Source organism: Miniopterus schreibersii (assembly GCF_964146895.1).
Source record: "Miniopterus schreibersii genome assembly, chromosome: 7".
Lineage (NCBI taxonomy): Eukaryota > Metazoa > Chordata > Mammalia > Chiroptera > Miniopteridae > Miniopterus > Miniopterus schreibersii.
This window is the reverse complement of record NC_138108.1, coordinates 74,929,364-74,954,792: the sequence shown is the minus strand read 5'-3', so window position 1 is coordinate 74,954,792 and position 25,429 is coordinate 74,929,364. Positions and strand designations below refer to the sequence as shown.

Genomic DNA, 25,429 nt, shown 5'->3' with positions numbered 1-25,429 from the left:
CTAAATTTCTGGGCTACTGAGCCCACTTAGACAGATGGGCACAACCATGCCAATTGGCTCCAAATTGATCTGATCTCTAGCTCCACCTGGATCATGGATGGCCTCAAAACTGTCTGACAATTCTTTCTTCATCTCCACATATCCTGTGTCCATTCTTCATAGATGTTGTCCAAATCTCCACCATTCTTTCTAAATCTCTAGCTGCCTCTAGTTCCTGTCACTCACAATAAATGACTTAGTATACGATCAGGCTTTTCTTAAATATATTTTGTAAGCTATTCGTATACAATGAAGTATTTTAAATGTTGATAAAATAGGTTAGAAAAAGCATTTTCAACATAAGGCATCAGATATCACCTCCTCTATCTCCAAGAGTGATTATTCCTTCCAACTGCACTTCATACCACTAGTTAGGCTTTACATGAAATGCCCTCCTGCCTTGGCTACATCCATAGCACTCTTCTGTTTTCCCTCCTACTTCTGACAAGCCAGTAAGCCTCTGATCTCTTCCCACTGTAACATGCTCCCTAGGTGACTTCATGCACTCCCACAGCTTCATTTATTACTGTCACATGCTGATGACTCCCTCATTTATAGCCAATAACCTTGACTCAAATATGTAGCTCCTAATGACTCATCTTCACCAGATGTCCCCCACATATCTCAACTTTAACATACACCCAACTCATTAACTTTCCCCATTCAACCTACTTCTCTGCATATTTCTTTTGGCTTATGGCAATACCATTCACCTATTTTCCCAAGAAAGAAAAATTAAGTTAGCTTTAATACTCCTACCTTAATATTCACACTAAAGTTGCCAAGTTCAGATAATTTAATCCAAAATTTAACTCTACGTGTCCCTCACTCTTCATTTCCAAAGTCACTACCCATCTTATCTCTCTCGCTCTCCACCTTTTGTTACGTGTATCTACACCAGTGATCAGCAACCTAGGCTGCACATTAGAATCACCTGGGGAATTTTGAAAATCCTAATGCTTAGGGAACATTCCAGATCAATTGTATCTGAGTCTCTGGGGATTGAAGCCAGGCATCAGCATATTTTTATAGGTTTCCATATGATACCAATATGCAACCAGATTTAAGAATCTTTCAAAATTGAGGACATGAACCCACAGATTGAAAGTGCATACCAAATGCCAAGCAAGAAACAAAAAAACAAATATACAAGTCAAAGTGAAACTGAATAACCTTGAGAATAAAAAGGAAGTCATGTAAAAGTTCCTGGAGATAAAATACAGATTGTCCACAAAGGAAAGAAAATTACACCAGTAGCAGACTAGTCGTCTGCAACATTAGATGGCAGAAGACAAAGAGTTAAAATATTCAAAGTGATGGGAGTAGGGAGAAAACTGTGAACCTAGACTTCTATGGCCTGCCAAAGTGTTCAAGAATGAAGTAGGCTTTTTCAGACACACAAAGGTAAGAGTCTACTGTTTAAAAATCACTACTGAAAGAATTACCTTGCAAAGAATATACTTCATTATGCAGGTAAGTGAGCCAATAAAACCAGGGAGGTATTTAATGATGTTGACTTAGAGTCTACCTAGAAAATGCAAGATGTGTGAAATCTATGCACCACTCAAAGGTTCCAATGACCTTAAAGATGGTAACATGGTTCAGTGCAAACAAATTTTATAACAAAAGTATTAGCAGGGTTCTGGCTAATTTTAATTATTTTCCTGTGTTTTTGTAGAACTTAGTCTCAATTGTCAAATCCTCAATTTCTATAACTATAAATAATAAAAGCAAGAAAGCACTGCAGTAGAGATCATCGCTTTACCCAGGCTCTGGTGTCCATCTCGGCTCTAACTGGAGACCCGGGCCAAACCAGGCTGGAGAAGACCCAAGAGTGTGAATATTGCTCTTGGAGCAGTTGTGTGTGCAGAAAGTGAAATCAGGGCTGATGTAACTGTAGAACCTAGGACAGTGATCCACCCTAAAGCAGGAATCATTTTGGAGGCCAGGCCAATAGTGATTGGTAGAACAAGAGCTGATCATGAATGCTCACCCTATAATATCACCTTGATACTGAAGACCCAGAACCGAAACCCATGATCATTGCACCGATAATGTGTGTGAAGTTGGCTGTTATTCCCAAGCCATGAAAACGGAAAATCACAGTATTGAACGAAAAGCATACGTAGGCAGAAACATAATATTGACAAGCAGTTGCATCATCGGAGCTTGCTGCAACGTAAATACATGTGAAATCAACCCTGAGAATGCAGTGGTCTATGATGTAGACTGCCTTTGTCGAGAAATATTGGCCATAAACTTTAGTTATACAAAAGACTACCCGTGATAAGGACATATTGTTATGTATTTACATTCTGCCATAAACTAAACTAAATAAAAATGTTCAAGACAGGAAAGAATAAAAGAAAGTATTGCAAACAGAGTAATGTTAAAAGATGTGTACTACTTACTTTCATTGCAAAAAAAGATGTAATATATTTATATATTTATCAAAATATCAAAACAATTTTTTGCCATCTTTTTGTTTTCTAGATGATCTGAAAATAATTTAAGAACCCCAAAATGACATCATTCAATTCCTGTAATACTAAACTTAATTTCCTGTCATCAGATCTTAGTAAATTCAACCAAACATCTTACTTTTACTAAAGTAATCTTCAGCACAATAGTCTATATGACTTAACACAAGAAAGAAAAGAAAGACTCTTAACCAAGAATATAATTATATATTTAATACACCTTGCTTTTAACAGCAATTTTCAAAGTAAACACATCATAGATCTTATAACTTATTAAAGATTTATAGTGCTTACAAAATTGATTCTAAAAATATACCTTATTTGTTCTAAATGAATAACATTATCTGGAAGATAGAATAATAAATTATAGTAGTATGTTTACCACCACTATAGTTAAGATTGTGTACATATATTCATGAAATCCTCTTAGGATTTTAACACTTTCAGCCTTAAAATGTAAAAAGCACATTAACGTTTGGTATACAGGATCTCAGTCTGACAGGAATGGTTTTAAAACCAAAAATTAAAAAAATCTCTAATTAACATGTTAAGAGAGCCTGGGCACATGCACATCCATATACACACATACATTCTCTCTCTCTCTCTCAGTTCAGCAAATATGTGTACACACACACACACATACACACACACACACACACACACACACACACACAGTAAGTAGAGGATTTCATTCACCCTTGTATATCAGAAAATTGCCATCAAATGCAAAACTAAAAGTCAGGAGAAAAGTCAACTAAAAATATGTCAAGCCATATTTAAATGACTCTAGTTGTTGAAAAGATATGCACAAAATTGTTATCAAGATCTCTAATATGCACAATCCGCCGTCTCAGCACACTCTCAAACAGGTTTGGGCTACTCACCAATGGGCATATGAATACACAAGGAAGTACGTGCCCATCCATTCCCCAGACGGCATTCCTCTGACGTCAGTCATTTGACCAAGCCCAACTAATGTGCTTTAATTTATATAACCCAATAGGTTATGGACCCCAAGAATAGAACCCAATAGAATTAGAAACTTCATTTAGATCTATTTGGGGGTTTTTTAGGTGTTCCATGTGCAAAAGCAGCAGGATTCTATGTTGCAAATGACAGTTAATATTACTTAGCACTTTGTGGCACTGAGGAAGATCATTTCGTATTTCTAAAACATACATTTATTCTAGGTAAATTCCCCAGTGGTCCTTATTTTTAATTATATATACTCTTCTAGGTTAAATGAAAAACAATTAAATGCTGATATAGCCTTTTCTGCTCATCACTTTTACCTCCAGTAAAATCTGTCAAAACAGAAAATTACTCTTTGGACTCTCTCCAGTAATACAGGTTTGAAAAATGTTCTATGGAAGCTCATTTTCAACACATATTAAAACATCCAAAGTTCTTTAAAACAATATTAAAATACAGGGTGGGGCAAACATAGGTTTACAGTTGTAAGAGAGTTTATTCTTGCATTATTATTTATTAATTATTGTATTATTTTCCATACCAACAACTGTAAAGATACTTTTGCCCCACCCTGTAGAAAGTAACTACACATAAGGGCACCCATTACCCATACTGCTGTGATGAGAAAAACAAACAGGCACAACAGCAAGCAAAAGAGAATATACCAGTTTTCTATTTGCTTTTTTGGCTTTCCTCTTATTTTATTACACTAAGTTTATAATTGTTCTAAGCATTCTTATACTCTGCATGACAGTAACAGAATATTTTGGCACATCAACATTGTGATACAATATATGGTATGTTTAAAAAATTAATTAAAAAATTTCATCTATTAATCAACATTTTTAATGTAGTGCATATATAGCTTACAGTTATTTAAGTCAAATACACAAAGGTTTGTAGATGATTTACAGAGGAAGCAATCACAGATTGCAGTAATATATGTGTGTGTGTGTGTGTGTATATGTATATACATACATACATACATACATATATATATAAAACAATCACGGTAAAAACTGCATCCTGGCAATTTTATAGTCCGTAGTTTCATTGGTATATCATTTACATGCTCTCTTCATCTTCTTTTTCTGTACAAAAAATATATTTTTGCCTTCTCATTCCTGATGAGACTTTTCTGCGATAACTTTACATTCATACTGCAATTGAAAAGGTTAAAAGGTTAACAGATAAAGGTTTATTTTGAATAGCAATTTAAACTAAAAAGTTCTAAAAATTAATACTTTATTAATCTATGCCCACTCTATTCCTCAAAGAATCTCAGAGTTATACAACTATTAGGATAAAATGACAAATATAATAAGGAAGAAAAAAATTCACATTCTAAAAGTGAAGGAGGCACAGCCAAAAGCAGAGGAAAGATGGGTTTCTGTATTACAAGCAAATAATGACCGCATATGGTTCCGATCAGTCCTAGAATGTGAAAGAGAGCGAAGTAGGTTCCTTTGAGGGCTCAGTAAGGTGAAATCGCAAAGGAAAGGTCACGAACTTAAGAACAGGACTGACACAGTGAGTTCACTTAATATTTTTCAAATCACTTTGTAATTTAAAGGATAAAAATCGATTACAGTAGCAAAAGCTTCTAGTCAAAACAATATTTCAAAAGTACAACTATGAAAACGTACACCTACAATTCAAAACAAAGGAAACCAATACACTGAATAATTGAGTAGTTAGATTATAAAAAAGACAGCAACATAAACCACTCAATTCTCCTACTGATTAAAATGGCAAAAATGACACTTGTTCGTGAAACTGGTGTGGCCTCTAACCCTTGCCACACATGACTGGGGTTCTCAACAATGTCCCTTCCTTCTCAACTAAACTGATCAAACATCTCCATTTGCTGGAAATAGCTCTAATTTATATCACTATAGCAATGTTGTTATTAATAAAGCCTCTTCTCACTGTTAAAATTGTTCATTGTTGAGGAGGAGAAACCTATAAATTAGTTTACAAAAAGGGAGGGAGAATAACTCCTATCACTCTGTCCACAGCACATTTTAGCTCTCCTGTCCAGTGCCTCCTTCAACTTTTAATACACTTGTGATTAAATTCTTCCAAATAATTTATTTCAATGGAATTGTGGAAAGAAATCAAAGAATGCTGTCTTCACAAATTGCTTTCCCTTAAAGGACTGTCATTTGGAGAAAACTTGTATATATCAATAACATAAAAGTGATTAAATAAGCATCAGCTTACCATTGCCAGTTGTCGACCAATGTTTCCCATTGTTATGCCTCCAGCAAAAAATATACATGGTAACCAAGAGCGAACATAGAGAAAATCTGGCGATGTATACCTACAATAAAAGAAATGTTTTTAACTGTACAATGATACTTATTAAAATAATTACAATAGAAATAAGTTACTCTTCAGACTAATGTGGCTAACCCAATTTGAAAACCTCCATCTGAATTCAGTTAACATTTCTCTATTTTAGCAAACAAGAACCAAAAAGAATACTTACTGATAAACACCATTATAGACTAGCAGTTGAGTGACCAAGGTTGCCAAGAAAGCAATTCCTACTCCAAGGCCAAAGCCAGTTCTAGATCTATCAAAAGTCCACCACAGTCCAATGGAGAGTGCAGCCAGTGTGAGAGACAATTGTATGTTGTTATCAAAGTCCACTTTCTGAGATCAGTGTTAAAGAGTCATCTTAAAACTTACAACCAAATAATATCACCTGCTAATTTTTCTAAAATAAGACATACTACTGTTAAAAAGGGAATTACCTGCTTATTCTACAGTGCATTCAGTCTTTTAATACAATGTATGAATTAGGTGGGATTAAAACTGTCTCTGGTATTTACTAAAGACATGAAGAGGACACTATACTTCATTAATAGAGCCTACCAACCTGTAATTCCTTAAAAAAAACACCACTTTATATACATTCCCGATTATAAGATCAGATCCATTATATGAGAACTGCTTTCTTTGCTAAAAATGTTAACAGGAAGCCTGAGAACACAAGTTTTACTAAAGAAACACTTTTGCTAAAAAGAAAACCAATATTACTTCTCAAACGGGTCGAGAATCATACAGGAACTTGAAAATAGAAGAGCTGACAGCTATTTAACAGGGTCCACATTCTCTATATGATTTACTGACAGACACATTTTATAATAATGCAGCTCAGAAACAAGAGTACCAAGGACACAGTATCCCTTTCTATTATGTCAACTGTTCTAGTTTTAATTTGTTGAGGATAAAGCCTTGAAGTGAACATTATCTTGCAACCTGCCAAGCTATTTTGGTGCCTGAGACATTCTGGTATAGGACAGTTTGCACAAATGATATTTTATTTCCATCACCTACTTAAGCAGCGATTCACAAATGTACAGCCCTTTTCTATTCCAAAATCTCTGAACAAAATGAAGCTTTACACATTCAATTTTCTCATTTCTTTGCTAGAGGATTACACTAAAGGAATTAATTTCAAGTATCATTAAAAGGACATTATCCCTGTCCCAAAGGCCACATCTTGGCTCTATATCCAGCTCCCCAGGGGAGACTACATTTCTTGCCAAACTAACTGGCCATGCTACAACTACAGAGAAGAGAGCAGAAGTTCAAAAACCGGACCCGAAACCATTTCCTTCTTCCTTTAACACCCTGTTGTTTACCACCTTCCTCCTCCCCTCCCAACCAGCTGGCATCCTAGCAAACACCCATTGTGCTTATTTCTCGGCGGTTATGGGCCACTCCTTCAAGGTCATTCCCTGTTGAGGCTGACTTATCAAGACACTACAGGTTATGAGTATGCTTTCTGGAAAAGCTTTTCTGATTCTTTAGCAGGCATAACACCTAAAACTCCACAAAGAAAGCTTGTGAGCTCTGATTTCTCTACACAATAAACATTCTTGTAAAGAGTAGGCTTTGACATTAACTGGGTTCTATCTTTGCTAACTAAACTAACTTCATTAAGAACCAAAGCAAAATAAGGAGGCTTCGAGGGTTAACAGGTAAAACATCAACCTTAAAAACAGTACTCTGTGATTTTAGGAAATCAAATTAATCTAAGTCTATGCTATAAATTTGTAAACACTCTGGGTTTTGCTTAAAGGATGTCCAGCTAAGACTGCCATATTTAATTATTTGATTGAGAGAGAAAGAAAAGAATGACCAAAGGAAAGAATTTAAATTAGATATATAAACATTTTTAAACTCCAGAAAAAAGGCTACTTAAATTTCTCAACTTAAAAAGAGCTGAACTGTCTGAGATAAAAAGGTCTAGTCCATGTGATGGAGCGCATTCCCACACCTATGGAGCTCCTGGGGTGGAGGAGAAACGTCCCTAGACTAGAGTCAGGGTTTCTGGGATCTGGTCTCAGCTGTGGCACAGCCTTACAGTATGGATGAACTCCCTGACTTTCATTTGTCCTACTATCTTTATAAATAAAATGTGCAACTAGGTGATTTCTAAGTTTTCTTCTAGATATAATATTCCAGGAGTCTGTCTTTTTAAGCCCTCCTAACCACTAGATTTGTTTGTTATAAAATCCTAAATATCAAAGATTTTCCCCAAACTAAACATGTTGGGAAGTTCTTTAATACAAACGGAAATGGAAAACCAACATAATAACAGCCACTGAGGGCCTTCCAAATCCACAGATCTCCAGGGGCCAGCACAACTGGAAACAGGAAGGCAAGATGTGTTTTTAGCATATAGAACCCTGCTCTTTCCTTGGTTCTTCCCAAACATCTCCAAAAATACTGCAATACTTTCTGTAAAAGGCACAGCAACCTACTTGCCACATGACCCACCCTCTCTCCAACCAAAGGCCAGCCCTGAGCCCAGCGCAGGGTGACAAGAGGAAACGTGGGCAGCCTGAGTCACACTTCCTGATCCCACAGGCTCCTGCCACGTCCACTCTCAGACACATCTTCTAGAAAAGGGAAGACTGAGCTAGCAGTTCCCAGATCCTCTTCTACAAAGGAAACTTGGGGTGGGGGAGAAGAAAGTAGGGAGGATCACAGAATGACAACCTTATAAGGGCAAAAACTTTTGTTCTGGGGATAGACATTTTTTTGAGGTAGAAGGAAAATAGAGGTTTTCTTGCCCTTCTAGACAGGACACTATAAAAATGATCATTAATCATCAAATAAAATGTCAGAATCCTTAAATGATCAAACTATAAAAAAAAGTACCTGGCCTGGCTGAGAGGCTCTGTGGGTTGGAGTGTCATCCCGTACACCAAAAGGTTGCAGTTTGATTATGGTCAGGGCACATGCCTAGGTTTTGGGGTTGGATCCCCAGTGGGGAGCATACAGGAGGCAGCCAATCGATGTTTCTCACATCGAAGTTTCTCTCTCTCTCCCCGCCCTTCCTTTCTTTCTAAAATCAATAAACATATCCTTGAGTGAGGATTAAGAAAATAAATAAATTATAGATATAGATAGATTAGAGATAGAGATAGAGATAGAGATAGAGATAGAGATAGAGATAGAGATAGAGATAGATAGAGATAGAGATAGAGATAGAGATAGAGATAGAGATAGAGATAGAGATAGAGATACAGATATATGAAGTTCTTTTTGACCAAGGTCTAAGCTGGATATTTCTACCATGCTACCTTTAAAAACATTTATGTAGTTTGCTGGTGTTGATTAAAACCAATAAATGACAGTCTTTTTTTAAAATTATAGGTTCTTGAAATTAAAAACAAAACAAAACAAAAACCGAACACCTGAAGCCACCACATGTCCTTACTGGCAAACCTTAAATGGAGAAAGAGGAAAGGAATCCTTTGAAAATTTACCTACTTCATTGCTAGAGTTACCAAAACTATATGTAAGTAATTTAGTAATCTAATTTAAGAAAAACATAAATGTTTTAAACATGTAAATTTTCTAAGTTATATTTGAAAAATAGGATTTAAATGAAAGGCTAAACCACACACATATAGATGCTACTGTGATGTTTCCACAATACACGGCGCATTCTTTTTATGACTCAGTGGGCATATCACAATTTGACAACAGTGAGGTTGCAAGGGATCGTTAACCTTTGGTTTGTCGGGAGCTGCTTTGTTATTATGCGTTTCATTACGGCAAAAAGGATACAGCACTGGCATGATTTATACCAACAAAGACGGCTACACACCGCATTACACTGGACCACTCTCTTTTAAATTTATGTGGTTCTCCTAGATGCCTGTCAATGCAGGGGTATAATAACCCAATCACCGCTGTGGAAAAAAATAGAAAAAAATTAAGTCATCTCCAATGCAATACTGGCAAAACTTAAGCTAAATCACTACAACCACCATACCATTTGAAAGATTCTTTTAAAAAGCTCTTCAAGTTACTTAATGTCAGTTGCTGATATTTTAAACTTACCTCTCAAAAGAAAAAAATAAAAGAACACCACTGAAGAAAGCATTATAAATGATTGCAACAGTATTCTAAATTATAACAGGCAAAACACTGTTTCAGTCTATGATTCAAATTTAGCAGAATGGACAAGGTGATTCATGCTACTTTTCTACTACTAATGTCTCTGAGACTTGAGAAGCATCAAACCAGTTGGCAGTTAAGCAATGTTCTCTCTAAGCTATATAACCACAAAACATTCTATTAAATGCCACAAATCTACAGAGAAGCTGGAGCTAACCATGTACCACCTTACACACAATATTCAGATGGCTATGGCTGTCCTGTTCCATGGATCATCCTTGCCCTTCCAGCTTCTTGTCTCAGTCTCCTGAGTCTAGCCCTTGATCTGACACTCCTTTCCACCCTGGCCCTCTAATAAGACTCTAGGTCGTATTGTCAAAGCAGGGAAACTCGCAACAGAAATCTACACATAAGACTCATTCTGCACAGAAAAAATGGAGGAAACATGGTCATTAAGAATTACTATTTTTGGTAAAAATTTAAATTCACTGTTAAAATATAAGAAATCATTTTAGTATATTTCTTACTTTTGGAAAGAACATCTTGACTGCTAATGTGTAATTAATTATGAATAAGTAGATGTACAACGTCCATAATTGAGACTCAAAATATTCTCACCCAATTTTGAACTTAAATACTTGTCAAACCTCAACTTTTTATTCCTTTAGTTGAAGAAGATTTAAAATGCTTAGTCATAAAAAAAAGACTATTTAATGAACCAAAACTTCCTTCAACAAGTCATACGGAAAATGTATTTCCACAGATTAAAGTTAGCAAATCAAAGCTGCCTAGCTACTTCCTGTTAATCTCCCTAAAAACAGAATGGTTACGCTGCCTCTAGGAAACAAAGACACAACTGTCACATGAAAAGCATGTTTAAAATGTCCAATACTACCTACGGCAGAGCATGAAACTACTGTACCAAAATCTGTGTGCCCAGGAGTGAGAAGCTTCTGCCTGGCCTGCCTTTGGCTAGCTATACCTCACAAAAGGTCATTCAATCTTCAAGGAAAGTAGAAATCAATTAATATCAAAATCGCAGGTTAGCAGACCAGGGGAGCAACATGAAGAGAAGGTTGCAATAACATATGCATTTTCTCATCCACAAAACACCTGAATGTGCCCTTTTGAGTTAGGCCTTTGCTGAGTAAAGATTGTTCACAGACCATCAAGTTTGTTATTAACAGCAAACTTTAGTAACTCAGACGTCCAAAACCTACTAGTAAATTTAAAAGTTTTACTTTACAACAGGTCCTTGAATAATGTCACTTCACTCACTGCCATTTCATTATAACATTGTAGGAGCTTAGACTCTTGTTTATATCAATTAGCTTACGATAAGCTTGGTTTTGTGGTCTGTCATTTCAATTAAAGTTGCAGAACCTACTGATGACCTCCATGAGGACTTACTGCACATTCCTATTTCAAAGGCTATGCTCTAAAATCCTGTAAGATTAACTAACAGCATTTCAAATTTCTACAAAATTAAAGGGGGAACAAGCATGCCTAAGAGCTGAAATATATCTAAACAAATAGCACCTTTTTTCCGTAAGGGGTCATGAAACTAACAGCTCACGTGCCACTCCTCACTCATTCCTGCTCTCCTTCTCCCTTGGCCTGTTGCCTTTTACTAGTCCCTTAGTAAAAGAGACTAAGATCAAGCATTTCAGGCCAATTTTCCTCAGCAGCTGATGCCGCAGGTGAAGAATTATCACAGAGGACTGACATGTGTGCGAAGATATAAAGTAAAATTGACTATATTTTTATGCATGTGATGTCAGGTTCGCAAGTGGTAGACAACTGAGGAAAGAGCAAAAACACAAAAGGAATTTAAACTGCCACGCTGCCAACCTTGGGATTTGCCAATAAAAATCAGATCCATTGAGTATGCATGGTTCTCGGGAGCTCAGGAAGAGGGAGGATCCGAGGAAGCCTGTCACTTCCCATTAAATGTCTTCTTTCTCCTCTTTAAATAAAGGCCTGGCAGAGTCTGATGGCAACAGCGGAGCTCCGCTGCTCAGCTCAGCACAGGGAGGTCTGGTCCTCTCTGCCTCTCCCTCCACTTGCGCATTCTAACAAGACTGCGATAGGCATGTCTGTGTAAAATCCTGTGCAAGCAAGTCCTTAATCAGATGGTTCTCTGGTGCAAAACCATGTTTCTTGGGATACCAGCACACCTCATTTTATTGTACTTTGCTTTACTGAGCTTTGCAAATATATTTTTTTTCCAGTTGAAGGTAAGACCCTCCACCAGCAAAAAGATTACAACTCACTGCAAGCTCAGATGATGGTTAGCATTTGTTAGCAATGAAGTGTTTTTAATTAAGGTATGTACATTGTTATTTTAGACACAATGCTACTGAACATTTAATAGACTAATGTATAATATAAACATAATTTTTATATGCACTGGGAAACCCAAAAATTCATGTGACTAGCTTTATTGCAATATTTGCTTTACTGTGGTGGTCTGGAAACAAACCCACAATATCTCCAAAGTATACCTATATACTTATTTCCCAGTGACTAGTTACAGCCTACCAAGACTATAAACAAAAAGAGTTTGTAAAACATCAATATTATCATCACTTTTACATGGTAATGTGTTTAATGCAGTGATGCACTAAAAGGAACAGTTAAATCAAACATTCTGCCAGGAAAAGGGGCTAAAAAACAAAACCACTGAATGAGATATACTTTCATGGAAACCTATTACAGGAGAGGCAATGTTTTCATTCAGTATTACTTAAGCTCCCACACACACAATGTGTCTGGTTCTTGGTCTTTGCTGGGGATTTAAAAAGAAAAAAAGAGTAAGATATGACCCCGGTCCCAAAGTGACCACAGCAACAATTAAACACAGTAATGTGACAGAGGTAGACTGACAGGGCCCCGTGAGGTCTCAGTTTTCTCCTGGCCTGTGCTGAAACGGGGAGAGATGCTAGGGTGTCAGGAAAACTTCACAGAAGAGGTGATCCTTGAAGCAGGAGCATGTAGCAGGTAAATGGTGTGGAAAGAGCTTTCTAACCAAAGCAAAGCATTTGGGAACAGAAAACACCCAGTATCACCTGGGAATTGGAAGGGTTAGGCAGAAAAGGGGCTCAGGAGCCAGAAGGGTTCTGAGGAAGATAAAGCAGGCAGGCCATATCACACAGACTTTACCCTGCAGATGTGGGGAGTCAGGAAAATAACGCTGTCACACACGCACGGGATAGAGAGGCGACCGCTCTTACAGCAGTGAGAATCCAGTACGTGGCAGGGGAGAGGAAGCTGGAGGATGGTACAAAATTAGAGGCAGAAAAAGAAAAGACCTGAAAATTCCAAGCAGAGTAGTTGGGGGTACGGCCCAAGAGAAAGACAGAGGAAAGATGTAAAACTTGGAAACTGGGGTGGGAGTTGAGAGAAACAGGAGGCTCGAAGGGCTCTCCAGAAACTGGGTAACTGACTGCATGGCTAAACAAGAAAGATTTGTTTTTCCTTTTTAAATTAGACATGAGTTTCATAGATAAGAATGCAATCTGGTAACTTGTAATTTTTGAGTCAGCTTCTCTACTTACTTTACCCACACAATTAGAGTTGTCTTTTCTCTCCTATTTATTCTTCAGGAAGATTCCTTGTGGCCCTCAGTAATGTCGAAGAGGTTCCTAACTCCAATTCTAAGGCACTGCACATAAAGAAGTTAATCAACTTGAAACACTGGTCATTATTAAACTAAAAACAGAGAAGGGAAATGAGATCAAAAGCAATTTACCAGAGTTCTCTACCAGTTGACCCCCCAGAAGCACCAGCAGCAAATTCCCCAACCCTATGTGTTATACAGAAAGGTAGAAATAAGCAGGAACCCTTCTGTTTACGTGAAGAGAGGTGAGTGCAGGGACCCTCGGACGGTAGCTGCTCAGTCCAGAAGGTAGCTACTAGTTGTACAGGAAAATCAAAGGACAAGGATCGGTTTTTCTGATTTACACTGGTGAGGGCCTAGAGTGCTTTGACATGCATACCAACACATACACAAAAATACGTGCATGCTGCATATACACACAGAGTCGCACACACTGTTTCTTACATCGTTTACTTTATTTTCCTTTACAGTTTCCCTAAAATTGGGGGGGGGGGGGGAGGGCAGCAATTATGCAAGAATCCATTTTCCATCTTTGGCAACTTCCCCAAATCTGATATCTTACCCTACAAAACCCGTAGCAGAGGTGACTGAAATATAGATTTCCTAATGCCTCTACTTTCTCCTGCCAGGTACCACATGGAATGCACTGCTTTCAGAAGAAACAGTTAAGCAAGAAATGCAAATCCCCAAATGAAAAGCTGTGATGCTGAGTTTGCCAGGTGAGAAATCGTGTGGCTGGGAAAAGGAAAGCAGGGACAAAGGAAATAAAACGTAGTTTTAACATTCGGCATTTTCCTTTCCTAAGTGTGTTTGTGGCAGGCGTGCCCACACCACCCTGTTCTTCTCCCTAATGGAGGGACAATAAGACCTCGGTTACGTTCTCCTGCCCCAGCCCAGAATGTGCAACGCACACCAGTGATTCCTTCCAAGCCTGGCACTTATGAGACGGAGGCCTTGAAAGAGGCACCCTGAGTAGAGGAGGTCCAAGTAGCTCCCTCTCCCCTTCCCCAGCATGGGACATTTGGCCCCACTGCACCATCATGGCTCTGGGACCCTGGGCTCACTAATATCCTCTCCTCATTTCAGCTTCCTCACCCCCCAAAATAGGCACAAGGCTCCCAAAGTTGCCCTGCAGATCCTTGGGGTGAGAGCATGTGCCTGGCACATCAGCAGACATTCAGTAAGTAATCGTTTCCCTCCTCTGACCTCCCTCTTGTCTATTCCTAAAAGACATGTTCTTCCAAGTCGCCAAAAGCTTCCATTGGTGGCCAGACAGCAGCTACACGATAGCAGAAAAACAACAAAGAGCTAGTAAAAGTGGTTGGGAGCACTTTTCAGAACTTTTACATGATACAACAGAAAATGATGAAATATAATGTATGCTGCCTTCTCTTTGTTTGGCCTATCTTACCTATTCTCTCCGAGAATAATAACTCTGTGGAAACTAAGAACAGTCACCTTTACAACTTCTCTCTTGATGTGAATGTTATACTAGTGAGACATCAATACACAAAGCACACTGGAGCCTCATCACCGTGACAATGCCCTTCCACCCATGCAATGGAACTGTGTGACTGTCTAGCAGGTGTCACCAGGTCATTCAAAATGCCTCACACCTAATGCCTTACCCTTCGAACTCCAGCTTCGGATATAAGTCAAGAAGGACCTATATTATACTGTATTCATGTACATTCGGTGTGAGATACCAAACAGACACTTAAGAAAAGCAATTTTCTCCCTCATTAGAATCCCCTTCTACCACACAATTATGGCTTCCATTACATTATATAAAATATTATTAATCCATTGGTCTCAGTCATTAGAAAAAGCTAACCAGCTACCAATTATGACATATCAGCATCATCAATAAGGCTTCTGAAAGCTCCACTTTATCCATTACACACTGTCCACCAAAAAAATAACAGGAAGCTTTTAACTTGAACAAAACTATTCTGTCTTTCAAGTTTTTATCTACTTCAAAAAGACGAAAACACACCCTTAAAACCAAGCCCTCCAAACAGTGGTGATCGTTACCAAAATAACCTAAGATAAGACTTACATGAGATGGGTTGAAGACAGGGAAAAATTAAGAGGTTGAAAGCCTCAACCCTAAGGGAATCAGGATTTTAGGATTACACTTTTGAAAGTCATAGGTCAGATAGAAATCAGACACAAAAGAGTACAGATTCTATGCTTCCTTTTATAATACATTTTATAACAGGCAAAAATAGCCTGGCCATGGAAGATCAGCAGAAGCCTGAGGCTGGAGCTGGGAAGTGGGCTGCAAGAGGGCACAGGAGAATTTGTGGGGAATGGCAATGGTCTATAACTAGATTGTGGTGGTAATTACATGACTGTATGCATTTGTCTAAACTCATCAAATTGTCCATTTAAAACAGGTACACTTACTGTATTTAAATTACACCTCAGTAAAGTCGAATTTAAAAAAAATATTGCTCAGACATAAGTCCACACTCATTCACCCCATTTTCTTCCTAAGCATTACGGAAACGACCCACATACCTGAAGCTGTGCCACAGCACGGCGGTACCCACCATGCTGAAGAAAAGATGCTTGCAATCACATCAGGTGGGAAAAGCGTCACATTCCTCTGAATCTGAAGTAAATTTAACACTAATGCCAGAAATACTCCAATAAAAAACAGCACTATTCCTCGAATCATCAAATTTATGCTCCGGCTAGTCACAGATGGGATATAGGGTCCACGCTTTTTGGGCCCAGGTAACTCTGTCTCTCCTTCCGCCATGGTTTCATAAGTTCAGTAAGCCAGGGGGAAAAAAAAAAAGGCTTCCCACTGAAGAGACAACTGTCCGTCTGTGAATTAAAGCAGATTGGTGTTTCAATAGTACCGCATCTTGCCCTGAAATAGGCCTACCAGAAATCCTGCAAGAGATAAGAAAAAAAAATTAATGTGGGTCTAATAAATGATTATATATTTTTCCTGATTTCAATACTAATTAGTTTAAAAGGACAAACAATGAAATAACAATCTTATGTATTTATTTAAATTAGTTACTTAATGAATAAAAAGAGGTTTAAAAGGCATATTTATATGAATAATTTTTAAAAAGTGCAACGCTTAACATTACTAGGGCAGAATATGTAACCTAAAAGACTTAAAGGTTAGAATAATAGTAAGAACAGCTTGCCCCACCTCAGAGAAAAGTGGAGCAGCTTATAGGAGATACTTCCATTAGAATCTGAAAGATCAAAATTCAGATTTCTGTTCCTTTACCTGAATCTTTATACTTTACAGAAAATAAGTTAATTTATACTTCACTGAAAATTAACCCCTTCTTTACAGAAAATAAATTTATACTTTACAGAAAATTAACACTGAAAATGTTGAACTGTTCACAATAAAATGTGACTTGCTCATGAGGACAACCTTGAATGGGGAACAAAAGGACATGTTTTATTGTTTAATGTTTATATATTTTAATTTCTGCACAAAAGTGCCTCACCAAAAGCAGACCACCATTCAGTTACCTACACATACACCAAGCACAGAAACCAAGCCTGACCGTTCTCTCCAGAGCCACAGCTGTGTCCCACCCCTGCCTGGACCCAACCCACACTTGTTGTAACCATGGGAGCTTTTGTAAAAAAGCTGGAGTAGGAAGCAGAAGAAAGGAAACTAAGAAAATGAAGAATGACCTAGATTCTAACGAAGAAGCTAGATTCTAATGAGTTTTTATCCACATAGATCCTCACTCCTAAAACCTAGAACTTTGCTAGTGCCATCAGTGTAAGTATTTGTTCACTCCTCTAACCAAAAGGACCTCTCCTTTGTGTTTGAGACAACATCTGAGGCTTTCTATGAGCTGAACACCTGACATATTGTCACTCATAGAACTCACAATAACTCTAAAAGGTAAGTGCAATTATTATGTCCATTTTACAGGTGAGGCAAAAAAAGCAAAACAGAGGTGAAGTGACTTAACCAAGTTTATACCCCTAATAAGAGGCCACTCTGGGATTCAAATTCATGCTGTCTGGCCCCAAAGGCCTCGTTCTAACCATGATGCTCAGCCTCCCAAAGTGTCACACATTCTTCTATGTGTTTTCTATAAATATTATCATTTTTAAATGGAAAAATGCTATACAGACTATTTTTGTAACTTACTTTTATGCCAACCAACAATAATATATCTTGGCCATCATCAGAAGTCAGGTCATAAATGATATTTCCTTTGAACCTCAAAGCAATTTAAAAGGCTAGGATGGCACCTCTAGGGGCTACCTTCTAATAACATGGATAGCTGCCTCATGGATTATGAACTTCTTACGCAGGCCTTATTCACTATCAAGTCTCAAATATGTCATGCAGCCAAAAGGGTGCCTGCCTCGCCCACAGTGGGAGTGCATCGTATTCCTACCTGTTTAATAAAAGTGGGTTAACTCTTTTGGAATCAAACTACACTGGGTTAAAGAAGCCTTCTGGAAGGCAAACTGAGCATTTAACCATCATTTAAAACACATTTCCTCTGAGTTACCAAGTTTCAAATTACCTTATAAATGAACTTTGGAACAAAACCCACGTCTAAATTGGCACAAGTGGGTACTGACTTTAGAAATAAGCAGCATGAAAATGAGAATATTTATAAGTACTAGCAACTTTCACAGCCTACAAGTTTCATGTGATATTTTACTGAGCCTCTGCCACACCCAAGGCTCTGTGCCCAACACTCAAGGGGGGAATTCTGTCCTCAAGCCAGTCCTCACAAACCTACTTAGTCTCCAGCATAACTAAGCTCTACAGCTTAGAGGGCTAGAGAAAACAGTACATGCTACAGCTAATTCATGGGCTCTAAACACCAACTGGAACTGCCTGGAAAACACCCTCCTGACCTGGTTTTGCAGACCATTCCTTGCAGTAGTATGCAGCATGCCAGCACACCATGGGTTCTAGTCATTCAGCAAGGTGTCCAGCAGCTACACAATTCTTCTTCATGCTCGTCATCACAGGGACTACTGACACAGCACCCATTTATGGAGAACCTATTCCATGCCAGACATACAGTAACTCTAATCTTCTAAATTACCCTAAGGGTAGATATTATCGTCCTCATTTTATAAATGAAGATATTAAGTCAGTGAGATTTAGCAACTTGCTTATGGTCACATGACACGGACTATCAGAACTGGAATTTTTCCTTACATCTGACTGATTCCCAAACCCTTCTCTTTCCTCTAAACCAGAGTCCCATTCCAGCCTAACTCCTCAGGCTTCTCTTTTGGCACTGGGTGTATAGAAGAGGATTTGGTTACTGAAAAGATGGGTATGAGGCAGAATAGTCAGAAGCCAGGAAAATCCCTTGGCAAGTGGGATGGGGAAGCAGCCAGATAGCTGATTCAAGCTGGCCTCCTCCAGCTCCCTGACCCCCCTGCCTCCTTCTCCCTGGCACGACCACTGCCTTAAGGAGTAAGCCCTCAGGACAATGAAGTTCTGATCACCATCAAATAACCTCAGGAACAAAGCCTCTGGTCTGTTGACCATGTAGACAGAGTTTGGGTCAAACTGGAGGTAACATCTAGGCCTCAGTCATGTTCACAGCTACAGGCCCAGAAAAGCAGCAAAACCAGATGAAGCAACACCATGACTAATATCAGGACCAACTGCAATGACAAATGACTCTCTACCCTAGTGCTGACCTTAGAGACCAGGATCCTGAAAGGACACTCCTGGAAAGCTGATGAATATTCTATTGAGATCCTCCCCTGAGACCTCCCCTAAAATGCCCACCTTTAGAAAACAAATAAAAACCCTTAAGACAAAGGACCCAGTGTGCTCTCTCTCTGGAGCAAGCCCATGCATTCCCTCTTCTTTCCTCCCTTAGGCGCATACCTTTGCTTTCTTTCTCCTAAGCTCCAAGGCCTTTCAAATTTTGCCTCTATAACTTGTTTCCTGAGTCCACACAGCCCAGCTGGCTCACTTCTTCTACTTCTGTGACTTTCTAAACAAACTTCTTATGCTAGAGTTCTTGGCTCTGAATTTTTTCTTTGCCGAACTCAAGAACTGAGGTCTAACACTGCCGCTAATAGGTAGACATTAGAAAACAATCTCAACTATCACATATTCTCAAGGTATCAATGCCAATACTAGTAGGTGACTGTATAATAACACAAAGACCATGAGAATAAATGTACAAACACCTTGAATTTTATTTAAATGTACTAGATCAAGGAGTAAAACAAATGTTTTAAAGAAAAAAAGTCATATTGCCAACTTAAAGTACTGCCTTAGACCAATAGCTGACTCTTCACTTCCTAAACTTCAAGTAGACACAGCAAACCCTCACTTTTGCTGTTAAAACAGCTACTAGAGGAAAAAGAGTATACCTGGACCTTTGAACAAGGCAGGGGTTAGGGGCACTGATGCCCCTGCAGTTGAAAATCTGTGTGTAACTTCTGACCCCTCCACAAAGCTTAACTAAATTGGCTCTCACTATCCTGGAGGGATTGGTTCCAGCACTGCTCACACATACCAAAATCCGCAGATGGTCAAGTTCCTTACATAAAATGGCAGAGAATAGCGCATACAATAGGTCTTACCTCTGTGGATCCCAACCAGGGATTGGAAATACTGCTTTTGATTCAAGGTCGGTTGAATTTGTGGATGCAAAACCCACAGTACCAAGGGCCAACTATATTTATTGGGGGGAAAATCTGTATATAAGTGGGCCCACACAGTTCAAACCCATGTCATTCAGGGGTGAACTGTATATACATTTTTAGTAACCCAAACTGCTCTAGTAAATCATTTATTTAAGTTTGTGATTTTTTCCCAAACAGGAATTAATGGAGGATATTTTATGTACAATAATATTTTTAAGAGCAAAATAACTTCAGTTTTAGAACTTGTTTCAGTTGTGGTAGGCCCCATTTCACAATCGCTCACCAGTGGTTGTCAAAGGGCTTTGGTATTTGGGGCTGGACAATTCCTTGCTATGTGGAACTGCCCTAGGCATTGCAAAATGCTTAGCATCCCTGGCTGGTGCCCACTAAATTCCATTATATGCCTTCTCCCCAACTTGAGACAATTAAAAATGCCCCTACACATTTCCATATGCCCCCAGAGAGGCAATGCCCTCCACTGAGAGCCACTGATTGCTAGAGACTCTTTCCTCATTCTATTTCAAGGCTGCTAGAGGTTTTCTAAACTGTTTGTTATTCTACCACAGCTGTTTATTCAACTTTTCCAGGAAGTGCTTGTTTATAGTTTCCTACTTCACTCCAAAAGTTTCCTTTAAAAATAGGAAATTTGGCCCGGCGGGGAGTGGCTCAGCGGTTGAGCATCGACCTAGGATCCAGGCGATCAGGGTTTGATTCCCGGTCAGGGCACATGCCCGGGTTATGGGCTCGATCAATGACTCTCTCATCATTGATGTTCCTGTCTCTCTCTCGCCCTCTCCTTTCCTCTCTCTGAAATCAATAAAGATTTTTTTTTTAAATAAATAAATAAAAATAAAAAGTAAAAAAAAATAAAAATAGGAAATTTGTTTGACATTTATTTAAATGAGGTGTTTTTTAAAAGGTAATTTTTAAAAGTCCAAAAATCTAATTTTATGATTACATAATAATACAATAGTATATAATTACTGTAGCCAAAAATAAAAGTTAAAATGCTTTAGGATCACAGTGTCATAAAATTTTAAAAATGGCAGGGAAATGAGAGATCATCTCTTCCAAGGGGTATGTGAGCCTAATGCAAAACAAATCCAAAAAGGCTGTGCATATGTGCAATTTCCGGGAAGAGTTCCACACTTAATATCAAGTACTCCAAAGTCCACGATACAAAAGAAGGTAAGAACCAGTGATCTAACTGTTCTCTCATTTTACTGGAGAAGCAAATGAAACCCAATGTGGTCAAGTGAGGTGACAAGATCAAGATTGTGTTCTACTGGATCTTGCTGCCACAAACATGTAAAGTGAACTCCTGGAAATGGCCAGACTCATCAAAGAAATAAGAAATTCCACATGACCATTCACTCCCTACTCTGGAAAAATTATGTTACTAAAAAAGAATGTTGTTTATGATATTAGTCACACACTAAGGAGTGTGTTCTGTTAAAGTGAAAGCTCATGGAATAAGTATCCCCTAATTTGTTTGCTTTAAAGTTTGGTTTTCCAATTATGTGTTGAAATTACTTTCTTAAAACAGAGTACCTATACCCTTATATATTACTCTTATATCAATGATAAATTTGATTTTCCAAAATTAAAAAATAATCTATATTTGGAAATTTTAGATTACTCAAGAAATAATTTGCTGATCAGGGAAGAAGTCTCTGGTATAAAGATACCCTTTACAGGACAATATCTCAGCAGATCCTCAACAAAATAGTCTTGGTAAATAGGCAGGTGTTTTTAATCCCCATTTTATAAAATAAAATAGGCTAAGTAACTTTCTAAAATCATAAAACTGTTACCAGAGAGCACCGGTCTTGGCCCCAAACATTCTGACCCCCCGTCCAGGGCACTTGCCATTCCACTCCATTGCCAAACATGGTACAAAAACAAGTCACATGCCACACAAGAAACAGTTTTTAAAGTCATATTAATAAACTACTAATACCAAAATAAGCTTTTTTTTTCCTTTCAAAAACTGACAAAGAAAAAACTTTCACAGGACGTGAAAAATTCTACCTTGAGCCCTGTCCTACAATTTCTATAAAGTTCATTACTGAACAAAAACAACAGCTCAAATAGTTTGCATAGATAAATAACAAATCATCAAAACTGGAAAGACACATGACTCCCCATTAATGGATTAATATTATTACTTCTAGATGAATAAAAAGAGGGTTATAAGTGACGCTGGGCTTTGTGAATGAAAATCAAAGTTGGTATTTGCCGCTGAAACAAATTTGGGCAACAGGCAATTGAAAACACACAAACAAAATCTCTTAGTGACCTTAAGAACCATTTGCATTCTAACAATTATAACAACCCGTAAAACCAAACAAGAACATTCATCTTCCAATGATTAGTAGTCACAGAAGTATGTTTGCTCCCTCACATTAACCTGTCTCTTCAGGTGCTTAGGTCACATTGGCTACTAAATATTATAAAATTAAATTACTACCTCACACCTTTTTCATTCATGTGCTCTCTTAATTAGAATGGCATTCTTGAAATAGAATAAGCATTAACATTAGGAAGAACACACTTAAATCAATGAAAAAGTTTAACTCTCCTTAAATATAAGCACACACGTTTGAGTCATAAGCTAAAATCTTTCAGGAAGAAAAATACTTGGCTTGAAGACACTGAAACTCACCTTTCCTCTTTACATTAAAACCCAAACACAGATACCATTAATCAAGCAGCATTCCCATCCCATTACTGCTTTTAAATGTCAAATCTCAGTCTCTAAAAAGGTTTAGGAATAATTTTCTGATAATAAAAACAAGATGTCTTTAAACTACTGAATTACATTGTATCCAATCCTTTTTAGCCCACCCTATGTAAAAGCAACAGTTGTCAGTTTTAAAAGAATCAGCCTGTTCCCCAAGTGTACACGATTCACAGTTAGTCACTTTATATCAGGTATCTGCTGGGAACTCTAACACACTACTCAACATAATGTCCGGAGAAAGAATGAAGGCAGAAAATACAAAGAATACATGGCTTTTTCTTTTTTTTTCTTTTTTTCCTGTGAAAACCCTATTAGAGGCAGCATCCTCTTCATTCATTTTCACAAAGTGGTTTGCTATCAAGGCCAAACCCAAAAGTTGGAAAGTGCAATCTAACCACCGCCCGGCTGCGTTCATGCCCCTGCACCCAGGACTGGAGCGTGCCTTCCCCGCGGTCCTCAGCTCCGCCGCAGCAGTGGCCCGGCCGCTGCCAGCTGTCACGCCCATCCATCCCTTCCTAAAGCAGTTCATCGCGCCTGCGAAACAGTGAGCTCTTCGAGGTCTATTTTCCTAAGCTATCGAGCTAACACCATACTTCAATAACTTTTTACCAACACTAACTGGGCATGGGTCGTTGTCGGTTTTTCAGCACCCGTTCCCTGCCCACCCCCAACCTGCTTTCCACGCTGCCTCCCTTTTCCAGGCTGCTCCTCCCCACCGACTAACCCTGAAATCCCATGCGGATAGTTACCAACCGACTTCTAGGTCCTGACAGGCGTTCTCCAAAGGCTTCTAATTCCAATCCAAATGCCCAAGTCCCACTCCTCAACGCAGTATCAACACAGCTTTCGGTAGATTCTAAACTCGCTTCAATATCTACCTTTTTGGGTCCACAGCCCTCCCGAGCCCGAGTCCGCCCGGCTGCAAGCCACCCGAGTCCTGACAGCTCTGGCTTGACAGCTGGTCGACCTCCACCCCCTCAGGTCTCCGGGGTCGCCCTTCCCGCCATCCTCCAGCCTTCTTCCCTCTCGGACACTCTTCCCCTGCCCGGGGGCCTAGGCCTCTCCTCGGGCGTCTCCCCGTCCCCGCCGTCCCTCCCGGACCTCGCCGACCCCTCTCCAGGTGAGCGGAACCCCTCGCCCTTCAGGCCCCATCCGCAGTCCCGACTCCCCGCACTTGCCAGCAGGGTTCCGAGGACGCTAAATCACCAGCACCTCCTCCTCTCGAAGGCCCCCCCACTTCCTCAGGCCGCTTCCCTCAGCACCAAGTCACCGGCGCTTCGCAGGGGGACCCCAACTCACCCCCACCTCCGCCATCTTCTGGGCCCGGCCCCGCCCCCTCCGCCTCTTCCTTTTCCCCGCCCACCGCTGGACCTGAGCTCCACTGCGCCTGTGCGGCCGGCGCAGACGCGCTCCGAAGGTCGGGGCAGAACAGCTTCCGGTTCACACCAGGCTCGTCCGCGGGCTCGCGCCCTGGGGCAAAAGGGCTTCCGGTCCGGCCGCAATCGGCGGGGGGTTGGAGGCGTGGTCCGTCGCGGCGGTGGGCGGGTGCCAGGTCAGCTGCTGCTGGCCGGCGGGCGGTGGCGGGTCGTGACGAGTGCCCGGCCTCTGCGGGCGTGGGCGAGGATCGTGCGCTGACACACGCACGCACTGGCCGAGGAGCCGTCGCGCGCCCTCGCCTCGCCGCCGGCGCGGGGCTCGGAGCCAGGCCGCCGGCCCCTCCCGCCGAGGGTGCGGCCTCTACCTCTGTGCTTCTGCCGGGCTTTCCTCTTGACCTCCTTTCCTTCCCTGCTAGGTCATCATCTCTTTCAGGAGGAGAGCACAATTGGTATTTTTGTCACCTCCATTCTACAGCACTTTATGCGGTTTTCATTGATGATCTATTCACCAGGTGCGACCGCTGACGAGGTTTTCGTGGAAAGAGCTTGAGAGGTTTACAGCAAAGTAGAGAAAATACAGAACCTTACAGTTAGAAGCAGTACTCTGATATGGAGGGGGTCAGATTACAGTTGTCTCGAGGAAAGTTTCCGATGCAATTGGGGCCTAGAGTAATTGCTTAAGAACTTTGCAAGGGAGTGTCAATTGGTGAAATTCCTTTGTTGCTTTTCCTTTGACCTGGTAAATGATAAGGTGGAGTTTTATGTTTCTGACCTTTGCATAGGTACGTTTATTTATGAAAATTGAAGGAGAAATTCAATTGCAACAAAATGCATCTAGGCAAGTATTTATATGACCTTTCTTGTTTTCTCTAATGTTCCCTATAGCTCTTAAATTTCTTTCCTGTGGGTTTTTACACTACCAGTAAATATATGTATCTGGGCCAATTATACTGAATAGATGAGGCATTATTCAAGATAAGAGAAAAACCACCCAGAAAAGGCATAATGTCCTGAGATCAAGACTCCCTGTAACGCAGTGTGAGTCTTACTTATCCAGCTCCTGTCTCCCTAACCCAGCTTTTTCAAACACTTAGGAACTGCTTTCAAGAAAAACCTTAGGGAGGATTTTAGCCTA

The 25,429-nt window shown here is 39.6% G+C and overlaps 1 protein-coding gene across 2 annotated transcripts; it reads right to left on the bottom strand.

The window, feature by feature from the left end:
* Positions 1–2,707: 2,707 nt before the first annotated feature.
* Positions 2,708–24,271, bottom strand: INSIG2 (insulin induced gene 2). 2 transcript variants are annotated; one of them, XM_081142515.1, is made up of 6 exons: positions 24,218–24,271; positions 16,060–16,440; positions 9,585–9,709; positions 5,983–6,149; positions 5,715–5,814; positions 2,708–4,651 (listed from the first exon to the last, which is right to left on the bottom strand). In XM_081142515.1, the coding sequence occupies exons 2-6, from the start codon at positions 16,301–16,303 to the stop codon at positions 4,610–4,612; spliced, it is 678 nt and encodes a 225-aa protein (XP_080998641.1). In that variant the 5' UTR covers positions 16,304–16,440; positions 24,218–24,271; the 3' UTR covers positions 2,708–4,609. The 2 variants fall into 2 exon arrangements, with proteins under 2 accessions (XP_080998641.1, XP_080998640.1); XM_081142514.1 differs by having other exon boundaries at positions 24,097–24,266.
* Between the last annotated feature and the right edge of the window lie 1,158 nt (positions 24,272–25,429).

Coding starts and splice junctions, on each gene's coding strand:
- INSIG2 (XM_081142515.1), bottom strand. CDS start 16,303: ATGGCGGAAGGAGAGACAGAGTTACCTGGGCCCAAAAAGCGTGGACCC. Junction 5,815..5,982: donor GTCTATAATGGTGTTTATCA/GTAAGTATTCTT, acceptor CTTTTATTGTAG/GTATACATCGCCAGATTTTC. Junction 4,652..5,714: donor TTGGTCGACAACTGGCAATG/GTAAGCTGATGC, acceptor TTTCAATTGCAG/TATGAATGTAAAGTTATCGC.